This window comes from Nyctibius grandis, chromosome 7 (genome assembly GCF_013368605.1).
Source record: "Nyctibius grandis isolate bNycGra1 chromosome 7, bNycGra1.pri, whole genome shotgun sequence".
NCBI lineage: Eukaryota > Metazoa > Chordata > Aves > Nyctibiiformes > Nyctibiidae > Nyctibius > Nyctibius grandis.
The window spans coordinates 36,119,633-36,138,205 of NC_090664.1; the positions used below are offsets into that span (position 1 = coordinate 36,119,633).

Genomic DNA, 18,573 nt, shown 5'->3' on the forward strand with positions numbered 1-18,573 from the left:
GTGTGTGCACCACCGCCTCTTCCCTTTGTAAGGAGCCAACTAATCCCAGAATGGCTAACACAATGTACGTTCAGTTTATGAGTCTCATTGGAACCAAGGATTTGGCACAAGAACTTGGACTGAGGAATCGGCTAAAAACTTGGCCCTCGAGGAGCTAGTACTGTTCTGCTTGTCCTGGGCATCTCAAAGGAAGAATGGAACAATTGCTACATGCAATTAATGATTCCATTGCTGTGTCCTACCTCTTCCTCAGAAAGAACATCATAATTTCCTGTTATATCATGGCAAGAAAACATTATGCTATTTATGCTTTGTGTAAGTGATGGAACTGGGGGAGAGAGAAGAATGAAATCACTCCTCAGATTTAATTGTTTCTTGGCTAGAGGAGCTCTTTAAGCCATTTGCTTTGAAAAAGCTTGGCCGAGAAGAAGTAGTAAATGTCTAACTCACAGGGTTCTTTAATGGCATACTAGAATCACTTCTTTTAGCTTTTGCCAAAAGAGAGAATGGATGGATGACCTATCTTTGGAAAGATTTGCAATCTCAAAATTTAAAACAGTGATCCCAGACAGATTAATATTTATGGCTTCCCATTGTAATGTGACAAATGAATGTTCATCCATGCTGTTGACTTCAACCTGTGCCAACAGCTTACTGCAGGAATAGCAACTGAGCACTGTTCTTGATATCAAGGTCAAGATAGTGAAGTCAGCAATGTGGCAAAGCATAGAAAGAAGCCCCGCACATTATACAACATTTTACAAAGATTCTACTGAAAGCTTAAACTGACTTTAAATTAAAGTCCTTTATCTGATATTTAAGTTAAAAGGTCTTTATGAAGTGCCTATCATGATCCTTGAATAGTTCCTGGGAAAGGAATACCTGTATCATCATCAAAATGCACTTTAAATTTGTTTGCATTGATACTGAAAGAAAATAAGGTATTCCAGAAAAATCATCTTCATGAAAATATTTGCAATGGTCATTTATTCCATTTGTGAGACCTACTCAACATAAAGTTAAAATTGAGTCTACATGAACAAGTTCCAACGTTAAGTATCAGTGTGAGAAGCCAACAGTGCTGAAAGAATTTCTCCCCATTCCTTCCTCAGTTCGTTTGTGATGAGCTAGGCAAGCTTTGCACCATAGGAAAATAGTTAGTAGATGTTAGTACCACCAAATCAAAGAATTTGAGGCTAGAAGACAGCACGGGGTAGGGCTGAGAGAGCGGATTGCCAGCAAAATACTGCTTTTCTTGTCAGTAATCTGGAGCTCCTGTAGTGCTACATCAGTCCCCAGGAGTGAACCGTGAGGTAAGAATAACAATAATGTCAGTCTTTCCTGTATTTTCTCCTGGCTGTCTTAACGTTTCTTCACACTCTCGATGCATAAAGTGAAATCCCTTTTTTTCTCCTCAAGCCTTTCTCTTCTATGCCCCTGTACATTACCTGTATAAGGATTCAACATATGTCCAAGTACTTTTTGATATTTTTTTTTAATTTAGGAATAATCTCTTTCAGCTAAAAACCACTCTATGTCCTACATCTTGTCTGGCCTGCAGTTTCCCTCGCTACTGTGTAGTTTAACCAGAGCACAGCGTTCATCATCACATTCCTTATTTTTCCACACAATGTGATTCCAGTATTTACACCTTTCTGCTAGTGAATTTGGTACCTCTTCCTCCTTCTCAAAAATCTGAAGATATGGCCCCTGGTTATACCATGTTCATTTACTCTGATGTCTTCCTCAGTCTGTCACTTCTGTCACCCTTTTTGTTGCCATCATTTTTCCATTGTGTGCTGTTTTCTTCGGTACATGCATTTACATGGAGAGACAAATACTCATCTTCTTGTTCCTGCCCCAATAAATCTCTTCTGAAAAAGCCAGTTTCTCTAAGAAAAAATATTTTTTAAGCCTAAAAAAGTTCACTAGGTCAAATTAACAGTATCACCACTCATTTACATTTTAAGTCCTCATGCATCTCTCCTGTCCTTTTGCCCTCTGAGTGAGAGTTTTGCCTGATTTCTCTTTGGCAAAATACAAACTTCATGAAACAAGGAGAGCAGATAGCTAAAATTTCAAATTATCTATTCCCTGGGCACCCAAATCAAGACTGAGGGACTTGGTGTATTCTGGAAATTAATTCTGCTTAAAGAGTTTCAGGTTGAGCATGGAGCCTCAAACCATGCCAAACCTCTTGTCAGTTTGGAAAACCTTGCCCTTTATGTCCCAGTCATTGCTAAACGTGTCTCTGACATTCAGCAGTCAGTGCTATTGCTATTAAGTGAAGTGAAACAGATGGAGTATACAGGTTGTCATCCTTTTTTTTTTTTAAGGGATGGATTAAATAAAATGCTATACCTATGGTAGAGCTGAAAAACTTCTCTTTCTCTTCTCTGTGTTACTAGAAGTGTGCATGGTGTTTGAGACAACCATGGGATGCGGGGCAGACGGCTGTCTGGGTTTGAAAATGAGTACCTGATTTGGTACAGAAACGTCCTATTTTGGTACAGAAAATGTCCTATTCTGGCAATTAGAAACCATAGTAGAGGGGAACTTTATGCACAACAATAATAATTTTTGGAAATGTAAGTCATGCAACTGGGTGGCATGAGTCATGTTCAAAACACTTCCCTAGTGATGAAACCCTTGCCAGTTTCATATAGTTCATTTTACATTAAAATATAGTATTGAAGAGAGACTTGGTTAGTTTTGAGTATAGAACCTAGTCATTTCCTTGAAAAACTCAGCAGCTAGTCACACCAGTATGATACGCTTTGCAACACTGGCAGCAACCATAGGCAACATCATTTTAAAAATAAATTTCATAAAAGAATTTGCCAACTACTTTCTTAAAACCATAGTTAGTCAAGGATGTTACTCACAAGAGGAGACTTCAGTGCCTAGGCATTTAGGAATTCTGCAGCCCAGTGGTGTTCAAAAACCCAGATCAACTTCTCCCAGGGAGCATGAAGGGAGACGTATTCTCTGGGTTCAGAAAAATCAGCTCTTCCCTGGATGCACCGGCCTTTCTCGGGGGCTCCTCGTTATGCTTAGCTCCCAGCTAAAGGGAGGGACCGGCCCCAGCTGAAGATTTACAGCCAGAATCTGTTTTTTGGCAACAAGAACTTTTATGTTTTCAAAACCACAGCAGGCTTAGTCTTTTCAGACCACGGCTGAAGGAGGAAGTGCTCTTTCAGACTAAAAGTTACAGCACTCACTCAAATGAGAGGCCACAGCACTTGCTGTGGCTGAGCATTACGGAGAGTCCCTGTTCAGTTTGCTGCAGGACGTTAAGAGTCTTTCATATCCTCCCGTTAAAGCGGGTCCCTTTTGCCTGGAGTTTGTTCAATATTCATGGAGCAGGAAAAGTGTGAAGGAATGCCTCTATGGCCCCATTGTGCCAGGGCTTAAGGTTGCTGTACAGTACTGAAAACAAACATGATTGCATTTGCATAGCAGGATGTTTTTCCTGGATATTTAACATTTATGAGTCGTTTTATACCTCCTGGAAGCAGAGACTTTACTAAAGGTACACAAATATGATTAATGAAAGTATTCACATCTGTTTAGTCAAGGTCTATAATAATTGGAAAGCACATTCAATATTTGGACTACATTTCTCTAGTTTCTCACTGTTTAAATAAAATGGCAAATCAAAAAAAAATGTGAATGCCATTCTTTTCAGTGATGTTTTCAGACTGACAGATATTTGTACAAGAACGTCAGGGAAATTCTGACTGTTATAGGGACTTTTTCATTTTTAGCGTAACAGATTTTCAGTATAAAGCCATTCAGGCGTGTGTACCCTCTCCCTATGCAAACCCTTTTTCCCTGTTAACGAACGTTACACAATAATCTGATATTTTTTGCTACACTTACAGGGCTTGATTCCACATTTCATTCTCGGCAGTGAGCGAACACATCAGTTCTCTGGCAAAAAGCCAATAAAGGCCAAAATAAATTTTGCAGTGTGAACTGAAAGGCTCACGATAAAAATACCTGTTTCTTTTTTTAAGAGTGCCATTGGCTTACCTCTGATCTACCTCTGCAGAGGTAAGTGGCATCGCAGGCTGACCAGGCAGCTGCCTGACTGCGTACTGGAATTGCACATGAAGGCATCGCAATGAACAACACAGATGACAGCTAATAGTTTATGAATAATTCCCAGCATGGTGTTTAGTGATGCTATTAGCTGTCTGTCCTTCCTGTAAGTGGTCAAGATCCTGAGCATCCGCAGTCTCTGAGAGTCCCATAGCGCTTACTTTAAAATTAGGCTGATTACTGTGGTTTCATTTCAATTCAAAGTACACACTCCATGATTTTTATGGCTACACTGAGAGAGAGTCTTTCCTGACAAGTACTGCAGAGATCTTTTTGCATTTCAAGAGACCAGTTCTGGTTCCCCTTTGGGGCTTGGGATGCAAACGTGCATTAATTTTATTACAGCCTTACAAGAAACTTAGAGCTTCCTCCATTTATGCATCCGTGTAAGTGCCAAGGCAAAGGCACTTAAAGGTTTATTGTAGTCCTGACAACTGACAATATCTGAACATTTCTAGGAAAATTTCATAGTGAGAAACAGCAATGAGGCAGGTGGCCAAGACTACATATGGCAGCGGTGACATAAACATACAGAAATTACACTTGAAACATGGTGGAGGAGGTCATATTTATTTACTAAAACAAAGACTTCCTTGGATTTTAGGGGCAAAGCAGTTTCTGAATGAAGGATGACTGTTGCATGTGTGTGCCATTGAAGGTTTTGTGGAGTATAAATAAACTGTGCTCTGTTAGGAAAAACAGATTGGGCACAGTGCACCTTTAACAAACCAACAATCTGCTAAAACCATCAGTGCTTCTGAGTAAAGCATCTTTAATCTGTGAGGCTGTTGGTTCTGTGCTGGTTTACTTTTTTGCCTGCTTATAGGAGGAGTGTGTACTTTTGTGCCAGGGCTCACAAAGGCTTACCGCTCAAACTTAATGGCTTAAATAAAGAGCTCTTAGAGGGCCGGACAGCACAACAGCGTCCAGGCTGGGCTGCGGGTACCGTGAGCCTGAGGAATGCCGTGTGACCTCTGCCTCCTATTCAGTGGGTGAATGGAATGAGCTGTAGCCCAGGACTCATGCTGCAAGCACTTCAGTAGCTCAACCTCGTCAGCTTCATTTGCTTGACTAAGTTTCCGTGAATAAAGGAAATTAAAACCTCAAGGACCTACATTTAGATACAAACTGCATTCCTGCACTTCTAGTTGCCATCAGAATGAAACTAAAGCACAGTTTCCTTTACAAAAAAAAAAAAAAATCCTTAATAAACTATATGGGCTCCAATTCTTCCTCATAAAGTACAGTACCTGAAGTACAATAGCTGACTTTACTGTGAGTCAGGGTGTGAAGATTACCTTCCTCTCTGCCTGCTGTTCGTGTTCAGGTTTATCAGAATTTCCAGTGAAGAGATTTGCTTCTGCAGGACTGAAAGTAAAAAAGGGTTAAAAATTGGTAGTGGTTTTGCTTCCCATAAGTGCTGAAGTAATAAATTACAGATAATACCTCTACACTGTGTTGGTCACTTCCCATGGCAAAGAGGAAAAAGATGTCCCTTACCTAATGTGTCGGCGCAGAATTAGAGAATAAGAGTCGTGCTTTGGCCAGTCAAGTTTTAAATTATCTAAATGACAGACAGGGATTCTGTCACCTCCCTTAAATGTCTTCTGCATTCACACTGAAAAAAAATCTGCTGCTACTTAGTCTAAGTTTTTCTTTGTTAAATTTTATGCCAGTGCTATTGCCCTGTACTACCCACATCGTTCTTCTCTCTGGTAGACCCATTTTGATAGTAAAATTGCTCTTGGAACACTATGATTTTTCTCTGGCCTTTGATGCTGTGCACACAGGATATTTGCAGATCATGTCTAATGAGTGATTATCATTTTGCCAGGTGCTTTCCTAAGGCTCCAATCATGTTCCTACTGAAATTAATAGCAAAAGTCTGTTGGGTACAACAGTGCAGAAACAAATCTTCGTTAAAATCAAGCCTCCCACTATGCCAGGTATTAGAAGGATTGCATCTAAGAGCAAGATACTGATGGCAGCTATTTTAATAATGTACTGTCCACACTAAAAAAATAGTTACTGCTGGGATCACTGTTACGATAATGGCAGAATTAAGCCTTATCCATGCAAATGCTCACCCAGCTACAGGGAAAACACATGTAGCCTGTAAATGTCATGTCTTCAGCACAGAAGTAGGAGCTGAGGTTGCTGTCATGGCAGGCAGCTAAAGAAGACATGGATGTATTGTTTTTCTGCCCGTTTTGTTAGGACGTTTAGCAGCCCTTTATGAATAGTTAGCATCACTCTTCCCTGATCTTACGCTCTTTCAGAAAGAAAAGAAACAGGTTCTCAAAAAGATATATAGGTACATCCTGCCTATAGAGGGTTTTTTAATGTGTGCATCCTGGGTTATCTGGAGTACTTTGTCTGTCCTGTGCCATCACATTGAGCCTGACAACCCTCCCTTGCAGTGGCCGCGCTGACTCTCGGAGAGGGATAACGAGAGCCAAGGGGAAGCTCAGCGCCCGCTGCCGCGAAGCCGAGGATGCCGCCGCTGTCACCCCCGACTTCCCCGGGCGCCGCGCCGGGGTTCCCCCCACGGCCCCATCTGCGGGCCACTTCCCCCGCCTCGTCGGCTGCCCGCCCTCCCAACAGTCCCGGGGAGAAATCTGGCGGCCCTCGTGGCCCGGCCGCGCCGCCCCCAGGCCGGGCCAAGCGGAGAGCGGAGGGTGCTGCCCCGCTCTTCTTTCCCCGCCGCCCCCACGCCCGCCTTTGTGTCCGCGGCGGCCGCAGCCCCCGCGCCCCCCGGCGGCCACCGCCCCCTCCCCGCGGGGCGAGGCGCGGCGGCGGGCGGAGCGGCGATTGGCGCGGGCGGCGGGCGGGGCGGGGATTGGCGGCGGTCGGGGCGGTGATTGGCGGGGCGGGCCCGGCGGCGGGCGGTGGCGCCCCATAAGAAGGGGCCCGGGCGGGGGCCACCGCCCTTGTTCGCTCGCCGCGCAGTCGAGGTGCTCTGCTCCGCTCCCGGATTACAAAGCCCGCGCCGCCGCCATGAGCATCAGCACCAAGAACTCCTCGTACCGCCGCATGTTCGGCGGGGGCAGCCGCCCCAGCACCGGCACCCGCTACATCACCTCCAGCACCCGCTACTCGGTGGGCAGCTCCCTGCGGCCCAGCACCGCCCGGTACGTGTCCGCCTCGCCCGGCGGCATGTATGCCACCAAGGCGACGTCGGTGCGGCTGCGGAGCAGCATGCCGCCCATGCGTCTCCACGACTCCGTGGACTTCTCCCTGGCCGACGCCATCAACACGGAGTTCAAAGCGAACCGCACCAACGAGAAGGTGGAGCTGCAGGAGCTCAACGACCGCTTCGCCAACTACATCGACAAGGTGCGCTTCCTGGAGCAGCAGAACAAGATCCTGCTGGCTGAGCTAGAGCAGCTCAAGGGCAAGGGCACGTCCCGCCTGGGCGACCTCTACGAGGAGGAGATGCGGGAGCTGCGCCGGCAGGTAGACCAGCTCACCAACGACAAGGCACGCGTGGAAGTGGAACGGGACAACCTCGCCGACGACATCATGCGGCTGAGGGAGAAGTGAGTGTGCGAGGGGAGGGCGGGCTCGGGCTGCCGGCGCCTTGCGCTGCCCCCCTCAGCCCGCTGGCGCGGAGGCAGCCCCTGAGCATCCCGAGCTGGGCTGGGGCCGGCGGGAGGCTTGGGGGGAGGGATTTGGGGGCACCTCCCACTCCCTCCTCATCGCCATCTCTCCCTTCTAGGTTGCAAGAGGAGATGCTGCAGCGGGAGGAGGCGGAGAACACCCTGCAGTCCTTCAGACAGGTTTGCGGGGGCTGGAGGGAGCTGTGGGAGAGGAGAGCCTGAGGTGGTGGCGGTTCCTGGGACGGGAGGGTGGGACCGCAGGAGTTGGCTTTCCACGCACAAAGGAATTCCATCAGTTCTCACGCAAACCCTCCTTGTTTTCTTTAGGGGGATGCTGTGGTCTGAGGGGAGAGGGGGGGAAACTATTGTCTTGCTTTATCCAAGTCTAGCCTGTTTTACAAAAAGTGCTCCAATGTGGAATCACTTTCCGATCCAATAAAAGTGAAAGGGGGCCATCTGCTCGCTTGGCTGAAGGGTATTAATGGTTTCTATGGGATTCACCGTGGAATGCAGATACAGGCTTTATGGCAAGTGTGGTGGCAGCAGATTGAAATAATAGGTCCCTTTGTGTCAGAGGGGAGGGTGCAGTGGGCTGCATTCTTACTAAATGTGTAATGGTGTGGGCATATTTCTAGTGAAAAGTGTCTTATCATGTGTATGGTTCAGTTTTTATACAAAACAGCTCCTTTTTAATGAATCACTTTGGTCGGTGCATTACTGGACAACAGTTTCAAATATAAAGTTTTTCATATGGCTGTTGTCTGCTGACAATAATTGGACAACTTGTTCCTTGGGGTGAGGTCACAGCAGTCAAGTCTGTCTCCTCTGGATGTCTGTTAAGAACATAGAATTTAATCTTCTGTAAATGAAGGTGTTAACATAGGAAACAAGTTGCGTTAGAGTTTAGTCTCTGTAGGAAGCTACCATGTTATCCAGATAAACCAGAACGTACGTTACAGCCAGAACCAACTGTGCAAACAATGTTCAGAAAGTGTTAAGCTCAGGTTTTCACTTGTGCAAAACCAGCTTTCAACTAGGATTAAGCCTTGTTTGGACTAGGAGATAGTTAGGAATGTGCCTTCTCAAAACAAGGTCTCTTCCCTAAAACTGATGGTTTGAAATGGCATTACTAGCATTCCTCCCAGCTGGAAGTGACTGCCCTTATCTCCAGGCAGCTGGGCGCAGGCTGACCTTGTCCCAGAGCTCTTCATAGATGTTAGTAGATGTCACCATTCAGGAAATCATCACTTGATTGTCACAGTTTCCCTGGGCAAGGCTTTTGACTACAGTGTATTTATAGTCTCTGAAGAAGAGCAGGTGTCTTCATGAGATAATGTGTGGAAACTGAGACACCTACTCCTATTCGGAGTCTGGGAATCCAGAGTCTCTGCTGGTGTTCTGGGGACAGAAGTTTGAAACAGAACAGCTTGAGATACTGCTTTAACTTCAGCTTCTGTTTTTGAGTGCTAAGCCAATTTAACGTAGTGTGAAGTCCTATGCAGAAGCATTTACCTTAAGTTTTAGAACATAATCTATTCTGATTCATTGCTGAAGTCGGTTGAAGGATCTTTGACTTAAGGCTGGCTTAAATGATCTTTCGTACTTAATTGGTGCACTTCAAGGCATGTCTACCTCTATTTCAAACCAATTAAACTTCATGAAGGCTCTAGGCTTTTAAGTGAACTTGTCTTTGTGCATATCCCACATTCATTATCCAGCTCTTCCCTGCACTGTGGAAAGAGATCGTTCAGGAGCTCAGCCCTAGCAGATCTGTGTGTGCGGCACAGTCAGAAGTGGACCTATTTAACCTCTTAAGGTGTAGCTTATGCAGAAGAATTGCAAATCATTGTCTGTGGAAACACTACACTAAAACCACTCATGACATAACTGGTGCATGCTAGTGTGTTTGATGTGGACAACAGTAATATCTAATTTCTTCTTACTGTGAAAGGGTAGGCTTAACATGCAGGTTTTGAAAACTGAATATAAGTATTGTTTTCCTGCAAGTGAAATTAAATTCATAGAACACTGAAGTTGAAACATTCTGTTGTGCTTTCCATTGTAAAAAAATGCACAGCTTTTTATTAAACCATTCTTGCACCTGAAAGTTGTATGCATGGATTCGGAACACTTCAGCAGATACTTTACTGTTCTGATGTAGCATCAAATTTACTTTTTACTTGATGGAATGGTTATATACTTCAGTACTTTAAAAGAAAGTGAACAAGTATTTGAACTTAAACTTTATATTTCCAAGAGCTGCCTGCTTTACAGACTGTTCAACTCACATGTACTGAATTTTAATTTAACTCTTCTCCTGAATAAAGATATGATCTTACTCTCATGCTGAGGAGTGCACTAGGTAAAATAAACCTGAAGGTTCAGTGAGTTCTTTCCTTTGGGACAAAAAAAAGCATCACAATTAGTGAGAAAGTTATTTACTGCAGCTTTGCCAGCTACTCTGGCAGCAAGGAACAGATCCTGAATGTATGACAGGACTACAGGTCTGCTCCTGGCTCACATGAGGTTTGTCTGAAGTAAACATGGATGCTCAACCCTGGAAACTACGTGACTGGAATTAAAGAATCTCCTAGGATAAAATCAATGCGTAGTACAATTGCATGTATGTATGCCTTATACTTTGCTCAGGCTACAAGTAGCTTATTCATTTATGGGGCTCTCCATACATCGAGGAAATACAGATACACTGATTCTTCACTCCCTAACTTAATGATGATGTATGTAGTAAAGTACATACTGTATATTCCATACTGTATATTCCAAGTGTCTTCAATTTAAGATGCTTTCAATTTATTATAAGCCCCTAAAAATCCTGTAGCTGTTCAGTTGTCCTGAAAAAGTTAATAGTCTTCAGGATGCAGATTTCTGTAAAATCCACTGGAAACTATTTGGATGTCTGTCTAATTGTATAAACATGTTGGGTCATAGCCATGCAATTTCCTTCCAGAATGAGCTTCAGTTTTTTGGGGGAAGGAGAACAAATGAATTCAGGAATTATTTCTTTGATTTGAAAAACAGAGCTGATATGAACTGTGTGGGTGTAAACCTGAAATTGATAGGGAAGTTATGGAATAACACATCAAAGGGGTGTTCTGCTGGATAAAGAAAACAGAAGAATTCTTCTGGAGCAAGAACCTTACCCCAGAGTACGAGTGATCCAAGGAATGGCTTTCTAGGAGTCTAAAGAAAACACTCCTTATTTCAAAGGTGCCACAATAGTGAGAACTGGTCGGTAGGAATGCTTACGCTTTGGGCAATCCAAAATACCTTTAGAGTAAGCTGTGAAAACCTGATATGTTAATACCATGTGAACATAAGCATGCAGCTGTGTATTTAACTAGTATGAAAGGAACAATCGTTGCCTTTGCAAGCAAATTGTCTTGCACATTTGAAATGTAAGAAGTAACAATCAATGTTTAGTCTTAAGTTATGTTTTTGAATTAATTCAAGCTGCTCCCATGTAACATTCATGGCATATCTTCTGTTATGCCTTAAATGAATTTTTGCTGTTGATTAAGACTATCTCCGTCCAGCAAAAGGTGGGGTCTTTGCCAGATACTGTGAGGGTGTAGGCAATGATGACTAATTCAATTTGCATTTATGCTCATACCTTCTTTTTCTCAAGGGAGATCTCCAAGAACCACTTGGAGAAGTAAATGCTTCACTAGCACTAGTGAATGCATTCACTAGTACCTCACTAGCTTTACAAGTATGCTTTCAAGCTGTGGTCTGTGGACCCAAAAGGCCCTCTGGTTGATCACTAAGGAGTCCATAAGAAAAACAAGAAATTAAGCCCACTTGATGATAGGCATGTAGGCACATGGGTTGCACTTTTAAGCTCCACTGGAAAAAAATGTAAGTTTGCAAATTGCAAGACTAACACTTTTTCAGTGTAGTCAAGCTCATAGAGCTTATCACTGGCTTCTGACCCAAGTACCCACTTCATCTTCAAGCAAGATTTACACCCACCATGACCTGTGTGCTCTTGATCATGCTCAGCAATACATTGGCAAAGATGAAGTAATCTACATATGCTGTATAGTTCCCAAAATCACAGTAAAGGTGCATGTAGTGGTCTCTGAGGCTAGGGTAGGAGGTGGCAAAAAGAGGTTTTTCACAGCTCTTGATTTCATATTGTATTGCCAAAAAGCTCAGTTGTAGCATCAGTCTGTATGCTACTGAACTTGCCATAAAAAACCTGTCTACATCAGTTTTGTAAGATTGCTAATCATTCTTCTCTCTGGCCAGGATGTTGACAATGCCTCTCTGGCACGTCTTGATCTTGAGCGCAAAGTTGAGTCCCTGCAAGAGGAGATTGTCTTCTTGAAGAAGCTTCATGATGAGGTAAGCTGAATAATGAGGTCTGCGATTAGATGCTCACAGTCTTAACGAGCCAGTAAGCTCTTCACTGGTTTTGGCCCAAAGTCCCCACTTGTGTATGTTCTGTATGTTGCTGTGTAATAACACTGAGTGTCTGCTTCTCTCTAAGGAAATCCGAGAACTGCAGGCCCAACTCCAGGAACAGCATATCCAAATTGATATGGATGTTTCTAAGCCTGATCTTACTGCTGCCCTGCGTGATGTTCGTCAACAGTATGAAAGCGTTGCTGCTAAGAATCTTCAGGAAGCTGAAGAGTGGTACAAGTCCAAAGTAAGTAAAATCTATTAAGATGCATCAGGCACTCAAACTGACTGTACATAACAGCTTTGCTGTAGCACTCGGTGTTCCCTCTGTCTTTCTACCGGACACGAACACAGCCATAGCACAGGGCTTTGTTTAGGCTCCTAGATGGGGAAGAGTACAGCTGAAAACATTTTGTGCCATAAATACAGCATCAAAGTAATGGGTTCATATGTGGAGTCTTTCCTACGCTTGTACCTGGAAGCAGATGTTGGATGAAGTACTGGAGGAAGGAGTGAATGAATGGGTGAAAAAATGATAAAAAGGTAGGAAACATACAGGGCGGGGAAACAAATATGAAAGGTTTAACTATAAATTTCAATTTAACAATTAGAAATAGAAAAGTATTTTAAGAGTAATGCTAGTATTTAAATGTTTTGGCTGTTAAGGCTTGTAATGGCTTCAGATGCCCTCAAATTGTGTCCAAAAAGTCTCTTACACCATTTCTGTTGAAGCATTATGCTAACCAAACTGGGGATTTCCACAGTTCGCAGATCTCTCCGAAGCTGCTAATAGGAACAACGATGCCCTGCGCCAGGCCAAACAAGAAGCTAATGAATACCGCAGACAGATCCAGTCTCTCACCTGCGAAGTTGATGCCCTTAAGGGAAGCGTAAGTAGAAGACAGCAGTTGTTGGGACATTCTTCCCTGTGAAGCTTTAAGTACTGCACTGCAGTTTAATTGTTGATATAGATGTGAATGCAGCTGATCTCCCAGGCAATACAGCAGCATATTAGTACTTTTTGAAAAGGATGCTATGGGCTTGATTTGCCTGCGTGCACTGCAGTGCACTACTTAGATTGATATCCTTAAGGTATAAACAATGAGTTCATTCCCTTGCTATAATACTCACTGTTTATGTAACGCTTTCTGGAGGTGTTTATGGCTTGTCTGTCAGGTACAGCTGAAGCTACAAAAATAGCTGGAGGAGCAGTGGAAAGGAGGTGCAAATCTTGCTGTTGCTGGAACTTGGCTGTCTTAAAGGCTGGCTTGAAATGGATTTAAGTGTGTAGTACACTTGCAAATCCCCTCACTGAGGACTGCCTGCATGCTGACTTGTAATGCATGTGTCAGGCTTACTGTAAGGGATTGCTTTGCCACTCACTAGAACAAGTATATGGCACACCTCAGATTAAGTAGCAGAATAACCCGCCTTGACGTTGCAAGGGGAAGATAAAGAGATGACAATTTTGGGACATATCTGGGCATTTTCAGAACGGATGCTAACATAACTCAACTTCCCTTTTTTAAAAAAAATTTTAAAGGTATTGAGGGTTGGGAAGAGTGGCTGAACTGCAGCAGTGCTTGACTTCATTATTCTCTTCCAGAATGAATCCCTGGAGCGCCAAATGCGTGAAATGGAGGAGAATTTTGCTGTTGAAGCTGCTAACTACCAAGACACTATTGGCCGTCTGCAGGATGAGATTCAGAACATGAAGGAAGAAATGGCTCGCCATCTCCGTGAGTACCAGGACCTGCTGAATGTAAAGATGGCTCTTGATATTGAGATTGCCACCTACAGAAAACTGCTGGAGGGTGAAGAGAGCAGGTAAAAATCACATGCAGACACTTTTCTAAACAGCAATTACTAGAAGACACTCTATACCTGTGTCTGACTTTATCCATTTCTTTTTTCCCTTCAGGATTAACATGCCTATTCCAACCTTTGCTTCTTTGAACCTGAGAGGTAAGCTGTTTCTGCTACTTCAGTTTAGACAGCTGTTCTATCATTAGCAAAAGGGTCCTGGATAGTTCCTTTTACTCTAGTATTTGAACTTGTATAAATGCAGTTGTGTGTGAATGTTTTTCTTAGATATAACTACAATATTTGCAATTACTTAACCTTGGATGGGAGGAGCTTCTTTGTTCCTGGGCACAGATATTTTTAAATATCAGTACATAGTGATGGGTTTAGATGCCTGCTGAAGGTGCTTTAAGGGGAATAGGGAGAAAACGGAGATTAGCTTATCGTTCAGAGCAGGAGACTTCTTCATATACTAAATTGGGATTCTGAAAGTAGACACTAAAATCTGTTACACCTCATTTCTTTGAGGAGGTGCTTCATGTAGACTATTGGTAATAATACATTTTCTTCTGCAGAAACCAACATTGAGTCTCAGCCAATGGTTGACACTCACTCAAAGAGGACACTTCTAATTAAGACTGTCGAAACTAGAGATGGACAGGTTGGTGGTAGCTTTGATTTTGTTTCTATCACAGCTGGTTACCTTAAAATACTCTTAAGTTTGTCTACTGGTCAGTGCAGCCTGTATATGGTAGTAAGTATTGAGTAGAACAGCATCTGGCAGTCCAAGCTGCATGACTGAACATAAAGATGTAGCAAACAGGCTTCTGTGGAAATGATCACAAAATTCCTGATAGTAAAACCTTAAGTGGCTGACAGTTACCTGTGTAGTGAGTATTTAAGTTCAGCTGAGCTAGCAAGTTCTCAGAAGATTTCTTACATCACCTGAGAAAACCATGTGGCAGTAAACAGAGGTACTTGTTTGGGACAAGATACCGGTTTCAGACTAAGTCAATACAGCTTAAATGGTTTCTGCATGCTATTTGCTAACTAGAAATTCTCACAAGTGAGAGTCAATACCCATGTGTTCCCATTTCTGTAGTGTTGGATGTTACAATACTAACTCAAAAAATGCAACAATCTTGCCATTAAAACTTAATGCAAGTGTCTCTGTTTTTCAACAGGTTATTAATGAAACTTCCCAGCATCATGATGACTTGGAGTAAAGCTGAAGTGAAGATGCATACTTACTAATGCAGGAGAAATTCTTACCAGCAAGATTTAAAAAGTCCATGAAGAAACAGCTTTCAAGTGCCTTTCTGCAGTTTTTCCATGAGCGCAAGATTATTATGCTAGGAAATAGGTCTTAGATCTTGCAAACTGACTCTCCCTGAAGGATTAGAGTTTACAATGGAGTCTAGTTTACAAATAGCAGTATCTTGTGCTGCAATACTATTTTTAAGTATCTGAATTCAATAAAACTGCTTTTTCCAGCACAGTATGAGCAACCTGTCGCTACTTCAATAAATCTTTGGAAAATGGCTCTTGATGTGTTCTAATTTAACTTCATGACTTTCTGGAAAGCCATAACAATGTAATGCTGGAATTGCTATACGGTTGACATCTCTAGTACTGGTTGTGTGGAAATGCTGTTTTTTCAGTTTAACTAGATAAACTGTCTTACTCATTTACTGCTTAGGTTTTGGAACCAACTAAAATGGACTATAACCAGCAGATGCATAATGTATTATGACATTTCTTATCACATGAATAAAATATGATACTTCAAGCTAATAAATTAATCTTGCTTCCATATACTAGTTAACCCAGTTACTAAGAGCTAAGAATGCCCAAAACACCTTAAAACTTGGCTCTATAACACATAGAGGTTAAGTAGCTGTGAAATAGTTCACACAAGCCCTTATCTGAGACAGCACATTTGCAAAGTTAACAGCTGACTTGATGCATTGACTTTGTTTTCCAGGAAGGACTAGTTCCCAAAGGCTTGTCTGTATTACAGAAGCTAAATGAAGGGTTCAGATGGAGTGGGGGTTAGGAGAGGTATTTAAAGGGAATGCATAGAAAGAAAGAACTTGGCCTACTGCTGACTTGATTCCAGCTTTTAAACCCCTTTAAAAAAGGAAAGCCACCATCCTTGGTGTTCTCTGCTGAACATCAGCCTAAGTGCAGAGAATGGGGAACAGAAAACTCCCATCTGGCCTGCCATAGTCTTCTAGGAGGCAGAAAAAGAAACTTCTCTTCTGCAGAGGAAGATGCTTTTCAAACAAAAACACAGTCACAATTTCAGCACAGCTCTTGCCCTGCAAAAGTAGCTACTCTGTTCTGCATCACTACTCCTGTAAAGCCTGCTTCCTGTAAGCTTTCACTCAGATAGATACAGTTTTTGTGACATGAGTAAATGCAAACTGGAGTTGTTCAGTATGTATGAATTTCATTCAGTGCTCATTCATGGTAATGGTAGTAGTTCCATTTTATACAGACATTCTCACAAACACTTGAGAACTGATCTGTAAGAAAAACTTAATGTTTTTCTTACAGATAACTTGTTATCCCTATCTGTTAGGGATGAAAAAAAGATTACTTTTTTCATCCCTATCAGTTCATACTTTTGCTCCAGTGCATAACTAACCAAATGCAGTGCAGGCACTGAAGAGAGGGGGCAGTAGGAGTCCACTTTTTCATCCTGTTGTCTGCAGCATCAGGTTAGATCTGCAGCCAGGATGCTAAAGAGGGAGGTAGGCAGTGCCTGGGGTGTGCTGAAACCCTCTACAGCTCAGACACACAGGTATCCTACGACCTGGAGGTAGGGACCAAGGCGTGACTGCAGCTGACATCTTTGAACCTCCCAGGGAGAAGTGCTGAACCTGTTCTTCACAGCAGAAAATCACCTAATTTTTCAAACAAGGTGTAGTGATGCTGTTCCTACCCTGATTTTCTCTAGTAAGCATTCACAGAGGACTTCAACCTCTCACTTCCACCTCCTGGCAGGCCAGAGGGGAGTTTTCTCTTCCCAATTACACCGCACTTGGGCTGATGTTCAGCAAAGCATACAAATAGGATATGTGCCTGTCCAGCTTGGTGCTTTAGGTGCTCACCTGGGAAGAAAGTCCTGCAGCTGGTCCTGTGTTTGTTCTGGTGACTCTTCCATGCAAAAAGGCCAGAAGTGACTCTGAGGAGAGTGCCTGGACCCAAGCCTCAGCCACTGCTTGCTGCAAAGTGGAGCAGATTCAACCTGATCTACAGTGGGGTGAGTTAGGACAGTCTCGTTAAAAAGTGAAAGAGTGAACCCAGCCTCTTTCATGCTGCGGAGGTTACAGACACCAGATTTTCTACTACCTATCGACATCCAGAATGATAAAAAAAAGCACAAGCGAGCTTGCATGGGAGATGCTTGCTGTGATAGTGACAACTCTGGGCACATGCAATACCTAATTTTGAACACTTACTAGGCATGGGTGTCTACAGCCTTTCAGGATAACAGTGGGATAAGGTGCTGATGTCCTGCCTGTTGCAGACCACTGAAGTATTTTTCTGGATCTGGGCACTGCAAAGGTTGGGCCAATGCTTAATGTCATTTCTTGCATCTGAAGCAGTGTGGGAGTCCTGGACGGTGGCATACGGCACTGCGTGGGCAGGGAGAGCCAGCTCCGCCGGGGGACGGTGGGGACTGTCGGTGGCTCTGGGCAGAGACCCGCAGCACAGTGTGCTTTCTGAAATGCACATTGACCACTGGTGGTTTCCTGAACTGTGATAGTCTTCCAGATGTTGCTCCTCCCTCTGCCGCCAGCTACCTGGCTCACTGCTTTCTGTCGCCTTTGATTGCTTCACCTAGTAGATGAAAGAAGTGACTGTATCAAGCACTGACAGCGCAGCAAAGGAGCTATTCCTGGCTCTTCTGTGTTTGGGGTCACTCAGAGCACAGAGAAGCATGTGGTAGAGCTTTCAGTCCTAGGAATAAATAGAAAAATAAATAAAAATAAATAAAAATAAAACCTAGTTGCCAAGGGGATAGGAAGATTGCAGGAAACCTCCAAAGCCTGCGCTCTGTGCGAGTGCAAGAGTACCCTCACAATGGAAAGGAGAGCGGATGGTGACTGTGTAAACTTCTCTGTGTTTGCTCTGGGCACGCCAGGCTTATGCTCATATATAATTGCTGAAAGTTGCTTAGTGCTGAGCCAGCAGCTGACCTCAGAATTGTATTTCACATCTTAGTAACTGCAAGCAGCAGCCATACCGAGCGGGGCAGCCCCCACCGGTGGCCGGGCACTTGTCCTACCCACCAATGAGCACCATGAAGCTGCTCCCATGCACTTATACAGTGACTGCCTCCAAATGCGTGAGTTGTACTCACAGTAAATAATAATCCTCCAGATAACTGAGAGTCCTCATCTTTCGTTTATTTTGCTTCATGTAGCCAGAACCTTGCTTTCCTTTCCTTTTCTCTTTTTTAATAATCCTGAAAAATATGGAAACTGTTAGCAGAGACTCCATATTCCAAGCCCCTGTGAACACATAGTTAATGCATTTCTTCTGCCATCCAGTTTGTCTGCTTTAGTATACAGCAAATATACTTTTCCTTCCCTCCACCCTCTTTCTTTCCTCCCTCCTCCTTTCTTCCTTT

General features: G+C 43.4%; 1 protein-coding gene across 1 annotated transcript; it reads left to right on the forward strand.

Annotated features, from left to right (window-relative positions):
* Positions 1-7,010: 7,010 nt before the first annotated feature.
* On the forward strand, positions 7,011-15,729 carry VIM (vimentin). Its single transcript, XM_068404896.1, has 9 exons — positions 7,011-7,643; positions 7,823-7,883; positions 11,973-12,068; positions 12,214-12,375; positions 12,893-13,018; positions 13,735-13,955; positions 14,050-14,093; positions 14,507-14,592; positions 15,116-15,729. Exons 1-9 carry the CDS (start codon positions 7,102-7,104, stop codon positions 15,155-15,157), a joined length of 1,380 nt encoding a protein of 459 aa, XP_068260997.1. The 5' UTR covers positions 7,011-7,101; the 3' UTR covers positions 15,158-15,729.
* Positions 15,730-18,573: the final 2,844 nt, after the last annotated feature.

Coding starts and splice junctions, on each gene's coding strand:
- VIM (XM_068404896.1), top strand. CDS start 7,102: ATGAGCATCAGCACCAAGAACTCCTCGTACCGCCGCATGTTCGGCGGG. Junction 7,644..7,822: donor ATCATGCGGCTGAGGGAGAA/GTGAGTGTGCGA, acceptor TCTCCCTTCTAG/GTTGCAAGAGGAGATGCTGC. Junction 12,376..12,892: donor AAGAGTGGTACAAGTCCAAA/GTAAGTAAAATC, acceptor GGATTTCCACAG/TTCGCAGATCTCTCCGAAGC.